Genomic DNA, 14496 nt, shown 5'->3' on the forward strand with positions numbered 1-14496 from the left:
GGTAGTGACGGGCGGGGTATAAATCCAATCTCTTCTTCTTCTTCAATAGTGGATGTATCGTTGTACGTGCACTGTACCACAACTGTCACGCCATCGTTCTGCTAATGGTTTTCATAATTTTATTGTGTATTTTATATTGATTCTTATATTGTTGTTCTATCTACTGTTCCCTTCGTAAGCCGCCCTGAGCCTGCCTTGGCAGGGAGGGCGAGCTAAAAATCAAATTATTAAATCAAATAAATAATAAGTGAGAGGAGGGCAGGGAGCTGTTCCTGTCGGCAGCAAAGGAGAGGGCTCTCAATCGCGGGTTCAAGTTAAGGGTGGGAAGGGACCCGGCTGGATATGAGGGAAAAAGTTTCTACAGTAAGAGTAGTTCAGCAGTGGAAATCAGCTCCCCGGGTAGGCGGTGAGCTCCCCCCTCCGTGGCAGTCTTGAAGCAGCGGCTGGACAAACACTGGTCAGGGATGCTCTAGGCTGGTCCTGCACTGAGGAGGGGGTCAGACTAGATGGCCTGCAGGCCCCCTTCCAGCTCTGGGATTCTGTGGTTCCATGATTCTATCAAGGTGTAAAGAAACGGGGACCTGGCCTATCACATTGACCAGTGTGGGTTTTCGAGGAGGGATAGGACTTGAGGATCCAGTTCTTTTTGCAAAAGTGTCCTCCAAGAAAACAAAGAACTGAGGAGCAGAAGCCAACTGGAGCACTGTGTAACCGAGTCCCTAATTCTAGAATCTTGCAGGAGGGGAGGGAGAGGGGTGTCCACTGGCGGTTGGGCTTGGAGGTGCGTTGGAGCTGACATCAAAATAATGAAAGCCCCACCAGGAAAACATTCCCGCCCCCCAGCCACAAAATCTTGGCTACGGGCCGGGCTGGAGCTCCCCTGGGATTACAACTGATGTCCAGGCAACAGCGATCAGTTCCCCCGGAGGAAACGGCCGCTTTCGAAGCAGCGTTCCCTCTAAGGTGAGTGAGTGTGAGCCAGCTCGCAGGTCTTTAGCCTCCGGCTCACACATTTTTGTCTTCGCTCAGGAAGGAGGGCTCCAGAGGAGTGTTCCCTCTAAGCTGAGTTAGTGTGAGCTAGCTCACAGGTCTTTAGCCTCCGGCTCACACATTTTTGTCTTCGCTCAGGAAGGAGGGCTCCAGAGGAGTGTTCCCTCTAAGCTGAGTTAGTGTGAGCTAGCTCACAGGTCTTTAGCCTCCGGCTCACACATTTTTGTCTTCGCTCAGGAAGGAGGGCTCCAGAGGAGTGTTCCCTCTAAGCTGAGTTAGTGTGAGCTAGCTCACAGGTCTTTAGCCTCCGGCTCACACATTTTTGTCTTCGCTCAGGAAGGAGGGCTCCAGAGGAGTGTTCCCTCTAAGCTGAGTTAGTGTGAGCTAGCTCACAGGTCTTTAGCCTCCGGCTCACACATTTTTGTCTTCGCTCAGGAAGGAGGGCTCCAGAGGAGTGTTCCCTCTAAGCTGAGTTAGTGTGAGCTAGCTCACAGGTCTTTAGCCTCCGGCTCACACATTTTTGTCTTCGCTCAGGAAGGAGCAAACTAATTTATGCAGTAGCCGCATAGGTTACTCACATCTTCAATGCCAGTAACTCACAAAGTAGTATTTTTGCTCACAAGACTCCGCAGCGTAGAGCGGGCATTGTTTGGAAGGTGGACTCTATGGCATTATATCCCGCCAAAGCCCCTTCCTCCTCAAGCTTCACCCCCAAAATCTCCAAGGATTTCCCAAACCAGCGCTGGCAAACCCCAACCCCCGCCCCAAACGATATCTTCCTTCCCAACACTTGGCTTCTGAGAGTAAACCAGACAAATTGCGCTCTTGTTTTTCTGAAAAGTGGTTTTGTTTTTAATTCTCCAAAATCTCCTTAAAATAAATACAATCCTGGAGCGGAGAGCTCCGTATATACATACAATTGGGAAGGGGGAGTTAAAAAGAGACGGGTGGGGGGGGAGCGTTAAAAGGGACTAGTTAGACTCTGTTGTACAGAGGAAACACCACCCCAATATTAGTGCATCATCAGCCCAGAAACTGAGGAGGGCGGGGGAGAATAGGAGAGTCTAGGGAATTTGGGGGAGGGGGGGTAAACTCCCCCAATCCCAGACACTGCCGTAAACCTCATTCTCCCCCCCACGGGTAGGAGAAGGCAGCCGACGCCCTCCTCGGAGAGCGACAGAAATAAATACACCTTTTAAAAAAAATTTACAAAGCCAGTGTATCGGTCTGGGAAGGTTCCCTTTGCAGCTAGTTTTTAAAAAGAGAGAGAGAGAGAGAGAGCACCGAGTTCGAGAGAGCCCAGCAGCATCTATGCAGTTAAGGCACTGGGGGGTAACGACGAGGGCGGGCGCGCGCGCTGGCCGGCCAACAGCGGGGAGCCTTTGGGTTAAATCCGCTTGACCCTTTTCGTCGGTCACCGGCTGCCTGGGCAGGGCGTGGCTCCGGGCACAGGTGTCACAAGTCGGTCACTTTGTTCTCCACCAGAGCCGCGATCTGTTGCAGGCGATAGGCCAGCTGCATCTTCTGTCCCAGCGGGTCCTCGTCTAGCGCGCTGATAATCTGCAAGAAGCGGCCATTAGCAGGTCACGATGACAGTTTCCCGTCTCTCAACAGGTCCCTTCCTTCCCAGGTGCCTAACGACTGGAGCTGATAAGATTCACCTCGGCCCTCAGTTCCTCCTCAGCTTGGCGTGGTTAGGAGCGCGGACTCTGATCTGGGAGAACCGGGTTTGATTCCCCACTCCTCCACATGCAGCTGCTGGCCGTGTTCCCTCTAAGCTGAGTCAGTGTGAGCCAGCTCACAGTTTTCTAGCCTCCGGCTCACATATTTTTGTCTCAGCTCAGGAAGGAGGGCTCCAGAGCAAACTAATTTAGGCAGTAGCCAAATCGCTCGCTCACAACTTTAATGCCAGTAGCTCACAAAGTAGAATTTGCTCACAAGGCTCCCTCTAACATGTGGAGCCTTGTGAGCAAAAATTCTACTTTGTGAGCTACTACTGGCATTCAAGTTGTGAGTGAGCAATGTGGCTCCTGCATAAATCAGTTTGCTCTGAAGCCCTCCCTTCCTGAGCCAAGACCAAAATCTGTGAGTCGGAGGCTAAAAAACGGTGAGCTGGCTCACACTGACTCAGCTTAGAGGGAACATTAGGGTAAACCATATCTAGCCCTGTAGCCAGAAATTTTCTATTTGGGATGGGGAGGCAAACGGAACCCGATGGTATGTGTGGAGGGGTTAACTTACCGCTGCCACGGTAGCTCCCAAGTCCCGCCCCCCACAGCTCAGGCTCCCATTGGAGGGGAGAGAGAGGGGCGACCGTTAGTGTGGCCTCACTGGCTCTTCCCGCTTCTGCAGCCGGGGCTTCTCAAACTTCCAAGAAGCCGACTGCGGGGCAAGAAGCCCCTCTCCCTCCCCTCCTCCAGGGGATGGGTATATTCATGGGGGGGCATTGCCCTCTTATGCCCCACCTCCGGCAACTGAATGCCGTCATATTGTTAATAACTTTCTAACAATGCGTGTAATGGGTTCTCTGAATTCCCAGCTCATTTTTTTTAAAAGCTGCCAGCCCCTTTGGACGGGCAGATACGCCTTCCCCCCTTTTGTGTTACGTGCTGTCCAGTCGCTTCTGATTTACTGCGACTCTATGAATTAATGACCTCTAAAATGTCCTATCGTTAAAGTCCTCGCTCAGGTCTTGCAAACCTGAGAGCCTGTTTGGTGTCGTGGTTAAGAGCGGCAGACTCTAATCTGGGAGAACCGGGTTTGATTCCCCACTCCTCCACTTGCACCTAGCTGGATGACCTTGGGCAAGCCAGAGTTCTGGCACAGCTGTTACCTCCCAGGGTGTCTGTTGTGGGGAGGGGAAGGGAAAGGAGTTTGTAAGCCGCTCTGAGACACCTTTGAGTAGTGAAGGGCGGGGTATAAATCCAATCTCCTCCTCCTCCTTCCTTGACTGACTCAATCCATCTCGTGCGGGTCTTCCTCTTTTCTTTCTGTCTTCAGCTTTTCTTACCATTATTGGCTTTTCCGGTGAGTCTCATTTTCTCCTACAATAACCTCATTTTAGCCTCTAGGGAAAGTTCAGGCTTGATTTGAGGTAAAGCCCACTCATTTTGACTTTTTGTCGGTCCACGGTCTGACTCAATCCATCTCGTGCTGGTCTTCCTCTTTTCTTTCCACCTTCAGCTTTTCTTACCATTATTGGCTTTTCCGGTGAGTCTCATTTTCTCCTACAATAACCTCATTTTAGCCTCTAGGGAAAGTTCAGGCTTGATTTGAGGTAAAGCCCACTCATTTTGACTTTTTGTCGGTCCACGGTGTCCATAAAACTCTCTTCCAACACCACCTTTCAAATATCCGATTTAGAGAAGTGTCATTCTTGAAAGCTCCTACCCCAAAAATCTTGCTTGTCTGAACGGTGCTACTGAACTCCAGCCGAGCGGTTCTACATTGCTAATGAATTGCTGGTCTATCTGTCAGCTCTCTTCATTATCGAACTTTCGCAGCCTTACGTAGTAATGGGGGATACCATGCCCCTCCACAAGGGAGGAGGACAGAGACTTATTTTTTAAAAAAATGAAAGCTAGGAATTCAGAGAATGTGCAAGATGGATTGTTATAACAGTCTGTCAATATTCAATTGCGTATTTTGCTCAAAGTACACTGAAAGTGTACAGCAATTACAGCAATCATGATTCTGTGAACTTACAACAGCAACCAAAACTGGAATCACAGTGGAAAAGGTACAAAGGCAAGAAAGCACCGTGTATACAATTAAAACATGAAAAACAATATAATTTAATACACTATAAATGCAAAATCAAAATGGTAACAAAATAATATAATCATATATGTACTACAATATAGGTAAAGGTAAAGGTTCCCTTGCTCGAAAGCCAGTCGAATCCGACTCTAGGGTTGCGGTGCTCATCTCCGTTTCAAAGCCGAAGAGCCAGCGCTGTCCGAAGACGTTTCCGTGGTCATGTGGAACATGACTAAACACCAAGGCGCACGGAATGCTGTTACCTTCCCACTGAAGTGGTACCTATTTATCTACTTGCAATTTCTTGCTTTCGAACTGCTAGGTTGGCAGGAGCTGGAACTAGAGCTCACTCCATCATGCGACACCCGGGTCTTGAACTGCTGAACTACTGACCTTCCACAGCCTGCAGTTCATCGTCTTAACCACTTGAGCCACCACAGCTCCTGTACTACAATATAAGCCGTTTCAAAAATCATGTAGAATACATACAAATCTGATGCACTGGGCACCATCGTTCAACAAAGGCTAGTCCAAACACTCTATAGTCTATAAATCTTGCAGGTGTCTTGCTATGTACAAAGCAGCAAACCAGGATGTTTATTCAAGATACAGCAGTATAGATACTATAGAGTCTTTGGACTAGTCTTTGTTAAACGATTGTGCCCAATGCATCAGATTTGTATGTATTCTACATGATTTTTGAAATGGCTTCTATTGTAGTACATTTATGATCACATTACTTTGTTACCATTTTGATTTTGCATGTATAGTATATTAAATTATATTATTTTTCATATTTTCATTGTCTAGACGGTGCTTTTTTGCCTTTGATTCTATGAACTGAGGCAGATCATGAGAGGGAGGGCAGGGAGGGTTGTCTCTGTGCTTAGTTCTTGTGGCCCTTTCTTACATGCCCAGGGAAATGCTGATTGCCACTTTGGGGTCAGGAAACAATTTCCTCCAAGCCAAACCTGGAGGAATTTTTTTTTTGCCATATTCTGGGCATGGAGCAGGGGTCACTGGGGGTGGGGTGGGGGAGGTATTTGTGAATTTCCTGCATTGCGCAGGGGGTTGGACTAGATGACCCTGGAGGTCCCTTCAAACTCTATGATTCTATTCTATGAAAAAAACCCTGTGGAGCAGGTGGGATGGGGCAAATACTGCCATGGGAATGAGTTAGCAAAAATTGGGGGGAACCTGCCATGTGGAAGCCCCGATACCAATGTTCCCTCTAAGCTGTGGAGTCTTGTGAGCAAAAATTCTTCTTTATGAGTTACTGACATTAAAGTTGTGAGTCAGCGATTTGGCTGCTGCATAAATTAGTTTGCTCTGGAGCCATCTTTTCTGAGCTTAGACAAAAATGTGTGAGCCAGAGGCTAAAAAACTCTGAGCTAGCTCACACTAACTCAGCTTAGAGGGAACACTGCCCGATACCGCTGTGCCGTCTCAGCAACCCACATCAGCAACAGGGAAACCACCCGCAGCCATCCAGGTGTAGAACCCCCCTCTAAAGTCACAACCACGATTCCCCCATACCTGGTCGTAGTACTTGTTGATATAGTTGTAAAGTTCTTGCAGGGCAACCAGGCAGTTGAGGTCAGAGGAATATTTCTACCAACATGACGGAGGGGGAAAAAAATATTACAAAGATTTTTTAAAAAAACGTTCCTGGTGCAAAGTTCCTTTCTATCAAAGAATTCAAAAATATTACGTTATCTCACTCTGAACAGCCAGAATGCTGTAATGGTTCTGACTAAAAGAAATCCCTACAGATTTTAAAAGGATCTGGGAAACACAGGTCCGAATTCTCATTCTGCCAAGGAAGTTTGGTGTAGTGGTTAAGTGCGCGGACTCTAATATGGGAGAACCGGGTTTGATTCCCCACTCCTCCACTTGTACCTGCTGGATGACCTTGGGCAAGCCGTAGTTCTGATAAGGGCTGTTCTTGAAAAAGAGCAGTTCCTGTCAGAGCTCTCTCAGCTCCACCTGCCTCCCCGGGTGCCTGTCGTGGGGAGGGGAAGGGAAAGGAGATTGTGAGCCACTCTGAGACTCCTTAGGGTAGTGAAGGACAGGCTATAAATCCAAACTTTTCTTCCTTGCTGAGTGCCACAGAAAAATCATGCCACAGGGACTCTTGCTTCCAGGGAACCCTTTGCCACTTGCAGGACTTTATTTCAGGACACCTTCCTGCTGCTCGCCCCGACATACGGAAGGCCAAATTCTGGGTACAGCTTCAAGCTGTCCCAGAATCGTTCCACAACAGGGGTCCCCAACATGGTACCTGTGGGCACCATGGTGCCCGGACGCCCATCAAGCGTTGGTAGGTAGTGGGTGGGGCCAGGTCAGGCTCTTGCCCAACAGGGCTTTTGATTGGCCACTGGAGATCTGACTGGCTGTGTAAATTCAATAAATTAAAATAATGTTTTTTCTGTGGCAGCTGCCCCCACAATGTTGGTTGTATTCTTTCATATTCCTCATTCCAGAGCCACTTTGGTGTAGTGGTTAAGAGCAGGGACTCTAATCTGGGAGAACCAGGTTCGATTCCCCGCTCCTCCACATGCAGCCAGCTGGGTGACCTTGGGCCAGTCACAAGTTCTTTCAGAGCTGTTCTCTCAAGGGCAGTTCTCTTGGAGTTCTCTCAGCCCCACCTACCTCACAGGGCATCTGTTGTGGGGTGGGGAAGGGAAAGGAGATTGTAAGCCACTCTGAGACTCCTTTGGGTAGTGAAGAGTGGGGTACAAATCCAATCTCCTCCTCTCTCTCCTCTCCCCTCAGTGTATTTAAACTACCCCGTCTCCTACAATTGGGCCTCCTCTGTGTGTAGGGCTCCCGCCTCCTGCAGCACCCCTTTTGTGGTTCACTCCACCTCACGGGGCAGCCATTTTGTGGTTGCGGCTACCACCCCGTGTTAGAACTCCAAAGGTGCTCACATCATAAGAACATAAGAGATGCCAATGTTGGATCAGGCCAAAGGCCCATCCAGTCCAACACTCTGTATCCCACAGTGGCCAGAAATACCAGGTGCCATCAGGAGGTCCACCAGTGGGGCCAGGACACTAGAAGCCATCCCACTGTTGACCCCCCCCCCCAAGCACCAAGATGACAGAGCATCACTTGCCCCAGGTCACATCGGGTTGCCAGGTCACCTCGCTGCTCCAGCGGGGGGATTTGGGGAGCATTCCGGGGGTGGGCGGGGCCGTCCCCGATGTGATGATGCCACTCGGAAGTGATGTCATCACACCGGGGACATTGCATGGGGGACACTCTGGTTTTGGGGCAAACTCTATGACAGAATCCGGCTTAAAACCACAGAGTTTGCCTGAAAACCAGAGCATCCCTGACACGATGAGGTCACTTCCGGGCGACGTCATCGCACTTGGGGATGTTGCACGGTGACGTCCCCGTTTGGGGGCAGGCTATCCCCCGCCGGCCAGCTGGTCTGTGGCGGGGAGAAACCCCCGAAACTGGAGGGACTCCTTCTGGGGGCTGGGGATCCTATGCCTGCAGGCTCAGAGATGCTAGGGGCCCCTGCATTAGAAGCTGCTTCTCACTGGCATGGGACGGACTCTTCTCGCAAATGACTCGTGCCTTGCCCGGATTGGGACCCAAGGAACCCTTCTTTCAACACGGCTTGAAGATCCCCCCCCCCCCCCCGCAAACCTATTTCCCCCCCACCCCCTCCCCCCCCCCCGCTGAAACCTATGTTCCCTCACACCCCTGACATGCGTGGAATGGCTCAACAGGTACCTCTTCCCCTGAAAAGGTCAACTAGATCACTGTGCGCGCACAGAGTTTGTGCAGCTGTACGATGCCTCAGACGCCCACGGCGCTTTCTCTTCTGGTCAGGGCGGCAGCATTTAGCCGGCTTCCTCTGGAGATTAAAATCCGCAGGCAGGGCTATTTTTGGGCAGGAACGCACAGGAACGGAGTTCTGGCTGGCTCCCGAGTTGGCCACGCCCAGCAGGGACTCATTAGCATACTAGGCCACACCCAACAGCAGGAACGCATTAGGATTGGCTACATTAGGGGTGTGTGGCCTAACATGCAAAGGAGTCCCTGCTACAAAAAAGCCCTGGGTTTTGACAACAAAGAAGGTAAACAGTATTCTGGGTGTGGCTGGATAACCACACTTCTGGTAACATGTGGGTGCGGCCTAATGTGCTAATAAGCTGTGCTGTCAGGGGTGTGGCCAAATATGCTAAATGAGTTCCTGCTGTTGGGTGTGGCCTATTATGCTAATGAGTTCCTGCTGGGCTTTTTCTACAAAAAGAGCCCTGTCCGTAGGGATGACTTTTAACCCTAGAAGATGAGCGCCACGTGTGCACTTAGGGATCCCCCTCCTCCGCCCTCCCAAATACCATTTCGGTTCTGGAAAACGGAGGACCGCGAGGAGCCCCTTACCCCGGAGAGTTCTGTCAGGGCAGAGTTCATCTCTTGGTAGCTGGCGGGGACCGTCTGCCGGATGTCAGCGTAATACCTGAGTCGGGGCAGCAGGAGAGAGAAGAGGGAGGTCAGTGGGGAGGCTGAGGCAGGACGGCAGAAAAGGAGGCCCGGGAAAAGCACTCATTTAACACCACCACGTTTAACCACATCGCTAGGGATGCCAGCCTCCAGGTGGGGCCTGGGGATCCCCCGGAATTCCAGCTCCTCTCTAGGCTGCAGAGATCAGTTCCCCCTGGAGAAAAGGGAAGCTTTGGAGGGGGGATTCTCTGGCCCTGCGCCCCACTCAGGGGCCCTGTCCTCCCCAGGCTCCACCCCCAAATCTCCAGGAGTTCTCCAGCCTGGATCTGGCATCTCTACCCCCCCCCACCCCGCACTGGTAGCGGGGACCAGGCAACCTTACGGGCATCTCAGTTGAGGCTGGTAAATTAAGCCAGTTTGGTGCAGTGGGTTAAGTGCGCAGACTCTAATATGGGAGAACCAGCTTTGATTCCCCAGTCCTCCACTTACAGCTCCTGGGTGATGTTGGACAAGTTCTGTCAGAGCTGTTCTCTCAAGAGCAGTCCTGGAAAGAGCTCTCTCAGCCCCACCTACCTCACAGGGTGTCGGTTGTGGGGGAGGGGAAGGGAAAGAAGTTTGTAAGCTGCTCTGAGACTCCGAGTAAAGGGCAGAGTATAAATCCAATGTCCTCCTCTCTTCCTCCTCCTATGATGAATATGGAAGTGTGATCTTTTTATCCTAAAAGATTCGTAAGTGGTAAGGTTCTTTCTGTCCTTAGGAAGCTTATATTGTAAATGTTAAAGATTACTTTTTCCCTTGGTGTCTTTCACGGAGCATGTTCTTCCCTCGTCAGAAGCGCAAAAAACACCTTTGCAAATCTCCGAAGCTGGGGGGGGGAGGATTTGTTACAAAGACCTGAGCACGCCAGTGAGGTACGTGATCCTGTGCCCCTTGGCGTATTCTGATCCCTTCACCCACTCATGACCCTAGCTGCTTTCCAAATGCTCCCTCTAAGCTGTGGAGTCTCGTGAGCAAAAATTCTCCTTTGTGAGAATTCAAGTTGTGAGCGAGCGATTGGGCTCCTGCATCAATTAGTTTGCTCTGGAGCCCTCCTTCCTGAGCCAAGACCAAAATGTGTGAGCCGGAGGCTAAAAAAACTGTGAGCTAGCTCACACCGACTCATCGTAGAGGGAACGCTGCTGCTTTCCATTCAGGCAGCACTTCATTGGCCTGAAGGTTGTGGCCGTGTGTTGGAAAGCACTTGGGCGTTAGCTGGCAAAGATGCCAGAGGAAGTTCTCAATGTGCTCCCCCGGAGGAAAGACTTCATCATTCCTTTGCCACTCCCATGACGGGAGGAATTAAAAGAGAAAACGTGTAAATCTGCCTTCTTCAGGTTGCCAGAGTCCGCTTGCATGAATGTCACACACAGGCCTGGATATGGTTTGCGAAGCCTGCGGCTCCTGCAAGCCCAATTTTCTACCATCCCTTTTGCTCTCCATCTCCCATCTTCCTCTGTGTGTATGTGTGTGTGTACACTTACTTTTCCACCATCTGTCTGTAGTGTGGGATTTCCCGGGCATAGAGCAGTTTGTTGACTGGAGAATCCTAAAGAAAACGAAAATAAAAGCTCAGAACTTGTGATTAAAAGAGATGTTAGGAGTGGCGCCCAAATCCCAGGCATTGCGCCCGAGCTACCGGGTTGATTTCAGGTTGGCCCGGAATGGTTTCCCAATAGGGCTGCCATCCTCCAGGTGGAGCTTTGAGAATGACAGGAGTACTCCGTCCATGAATGTTAGCTGCACAATGTGTCTTCTGTAAGACCGGCAAAAAGCATCCATGCAACTATTAAGAAAGCTGTCCCCCTTTTTGGAAGACTTCATGCAAGGAGAAGCGGGTTTATAATTCTAGAAACTCCCGTTGGGGCTTGACTTTTAAAACACTGATGCAAAATTGTCTGGTAGTTAGCAATCTGTATGTACTGAATGTTATTGCTTGTTGAATGTAATGAATATTTATACCTGACTCGGATGAAATAATGATACACTATGCACTTTACTAAATGATGACCATAAATAGAACACATTAGTTTGCTAAAAGGTTTTTGTAGTGTCTATTTATTTGTTGCTAGATTCTCCTAACACTGCAGCTCGGGTTGCTTCAGCCTCCAAGTGGAAGCCGAAGATCTCCTGGAAATATGGTTGATCTCCAGCCGACAGAGATCAGTTCCTCCTGGAGGGAATGGCTGCTTTGGAGGGGGGACTCTGTGGCCTTGTGCCCCACTGAGGTCCAGGGATGCCAGCCTCCAGGTGGGGCCTGGGGATCCCCCGGAGTTCCAGCTCATCTCCAGACTGCAGAGATCAGTCTCCCCTGGAGGAAATGGCTGCTTTGGAGGGGGGACTCTGTGGCCTTGTGCCCCACTGAGGTCCAGGGATGCCAGCCTCCAGGTGGGGCCTGGGGATCCCCCGGAGTTCCAGCTCATCTCCAGACTGCAGAGATCAGTCTCCCCTGGAGGAAATGGCTGCTTTGGAGGGGGGACTCTGTGGCCTTGTGCCCCACTGAGGTCCAGGGATGCCAGCCTCCAGGTGGGGCCTGGGGATCCCCCGGAGTTCCAGCTCATCTCCAGACTGCAGAGATCAGTCTCCCCTGGAGGAAATGGCTGCTTTGGAGGGGGGTCCCCCATGGTATGCTTACCCCTCTTACAGTCCCCTCCCCTTCCCAAACCCCACCCTCTTTTGTATTACTTATTGCACGGAGTATAATATTTTTCATTTCATGGTTCTCTAATTTTGTAATCCGGTTTTATCCCAGTCTTTGCTACATGCACAATACCGAGCTTTACTGTATTTTCTAGTTCTGCAGTCCGCCTCAAGTCTTCATATGGATAAGCAAGGGCCCAGGAGCACCTTCAAGACTAACAAAATACGTGGCCGGGTAGGAGCTTTCGTGAGTCACTGGCTCACTTATCCAGGTATCTGAAGAAGTGAGCCAGTGACTCCCGAAAGCTCCTCCCCTGCCGCCAATTTTGTTAGTCTTTCAGGTGCTCCTGGACTCTTGCTCTTTTCTATTGCAACAGATACAAACAGGGCTTTTTTTTGTAGAAAAAGCCCAGCAGGAACTCATTAGCATAACTGGCCACACCCAACAGCTATAACTCATTGGCATAATTGGCACCAGCCAGCCATCCAGCCGGCCACCCAAACCCTGCCTTTCGACCCACTTGAAGAACCACAAGATACCTCTCCCCCAGATAATCACGAAACCATCCGACATCCATATTTATGTGAGTGATTCTGCAAAATATTAGCTGCCTTCATGTCCCTTGGGAAACAGACAGAATACATCGGATGGAGCCCGGACTCTCGGAAGTTTAGACCAGGGGTGGTCAAACTGTGGGTTGGGAGCCATGCGCATCTCTTTCTCACATACTGTGTGGCTCCCGGCAGGGCAGCTGGGGAAGCGGAGGGGAGGCATGCCTCCTGGATCGATTGGTCTTCCCCTCCCTGAGTAGGCTTGAGCTGGGGGGGGGGAGGCGGAGAGGTGGAAAGAAGGCACCTTTAACTTTAATAAATGCGTTCTCCAAGGCCCCCGCCGGCTTGGAAAAGGCATTTGTCTCTTTAAATCCCCTCTGCAGGCGTGGAGGCAGGGGCTTGAAGGATGCATTTAAAGTTAAAGGTGCTTTCTTACAACCTCTCCTTCCCTCCCCATCTATTTGCTTTCTTTGTTTCTCTCTCTCTCCCTCCCTTTCCTCCTCCCTCCCTCATCTATCTGCTTTCTTTCCACCTTTCTTTCTCTTTTCCCATCAGTCTCTTTTCCTTCCTTCCTTTCTCTTCATCTTCCTTCCTTCCCCCTTATCTATTTGCTCCGTCTCTCTCTCTCTCTGACAAATAAGTATCATTAGCAAACAAACAAACTTCATTGGACAAATAAGTATCATTATCAATGTCTGTTTTCACCCCTTTTGTTTTTATTTTTGGCCGTCTCGTTTAATGTTCGTAAAAAGCAAATCTGCACATTTCCCAATAGAAACGTGTGTGTGGTATCTGTTCAGGTCTCGCGGCTCTCAAACACCTGGCGTTTATTCTGTGTGGCTCTTGTGTTAAGCAAGTTTGGCCGCCCCTGGCGTAGACCCTGAAAATATTGCTGGTCTCTAAGGTGCTGCCAGACTCGAATCTAGGTCTTCTACTGCAGACCAATACGGCTGCCCTCTGAAAAAGAAGACATACACGTTGTAAGAGAGGAATCATAATGTAAAGTTTACTAGGCCTAAAAGGTAAAGGGTAAAGGTTCCCCTTGCTCGAAAGCCAGTTGAGTCCGACTCTAGGGTTGCGGTGCTCATCTCTGCTTCCAAGCTGAAGAGCCAGCGCTGTCCGAAGACGTTTCCTTGGTCATGTGGCCGGCATGACTAAACACCAAGGCGCACGGAACGCTGTTACCTTCCCACCGAAGTGGTACCTCTTTATCTACTTGCAATTTCTTGCTTTCGAACTGCTAGGTTGGCAGGAGCTGGAACTAGAGATGGGAGCTCACTCCGTCATGCGGCACACTCGGGTCTCGAACTGCTGAACTACCGACCTTCCACAGCCTGCAGTTCAGCGTCTTAACCACTTGAGCCACCGCAGCTCCATTACTAGGCCTATTGTGCGCTAAATTTAAGCCAGGCTTTAGGCCCCACAGTTCGCTTTGAATGCAGGACCCTGCCAGGGCTCCCTCTAAGCCGTGGAGTCTTGTGAGCCAAAACTGTACTTCGCGAGCTACCGGCGTTAAACGTTGTGAGCGAGCGATTTGGCCACTGCAGGAAATCAGTTTGCTCCGGAGCCACATCCTTCCTGAGCTGAGGCAAAAATGGGTGAGCCGGAGGCTAAAAAGCTGTGAGCGAGCTCACACTCACTCAGCTCAGAGGGAACACTGGAGCCTGCACAGGTGACGTAATTCGGCCAGCCACGACTCCCAGCTCTGTTTGAGCTCCCTCAGGCCTTCGTTGAGGCAGCGTCTGGTCAGAACTGCTGTCTAGACATCCAGCAGGGCTTTTAATCCACTCCTGCCCTCTCTCTCCACACCTTGTTCGGCGGGCCATAAATGTTCGCAGCAACCCGGAAACTGATGGTGTGGCGTGCCCAAGGCAGAGCTATTCCGTTGTGAGAACAAAACAAAACAAAAAAAAGAGGAGAAAGCACCGGCTTTTCCGAGGCCTCGTTTCACCTGTACCTTCAGACAGAAAGCGAGGGGTGCTCAGGACCAAATCCTCCTCCCTACAAAACAGTCTCTCCACAGAGATAGTTGCCAACCTCCAGGTAGCACCTGGAGAC

General features: G+C 50.5%; 1 protein-coding gene across 1 annotated transcript; it reads right to left on the minus strand.

Annotated features, from left to right (window-relative positions):
* Nucleotides 1–1916: 1916 nt before the first annotated feature.
* LOC107120207 (plexin-B3-like) lies at nt 1917–10790 on the minus strand. Its single transcript, XM_015422851.1, has 4 exons — nt 10731–10790; nt 9151–9226; nt 6286–6360; nt 1917–2550 (listed from the first exon to the last, which is right to left on the minus strand). The coding sequence occupies exons 1-4, from the start codon at nt 10739–10741 to the stop codon at nt 2446–2448; spliced, it is 267 nt and encodes an 88-aa protein (XP_015278337.1). The 5' UTR covers nt 10742–10790; the 3' UTR covers nt 1917–2445.
* Nucleotides 10791–14496: the final 3706 nt, after the last annotated feature.

The sequence above is a fragment of the Gekko japonicus genome, unplaced genomic scaffold (genome assembly GCF_001447785.1).
Source record: "Gekko japonicus isolate JY-2015 unplaced genomic scaffold, Gekko_japonicus_V1.1 scaffold6116, whole genome shotgun sequence".
Classification (NCBI taxonomy): Eukaryota; Metazoa; Chordata; class Lepidosauria; order Squamata; family Gekkonidae; genus Gekko; species Gekko japonicus.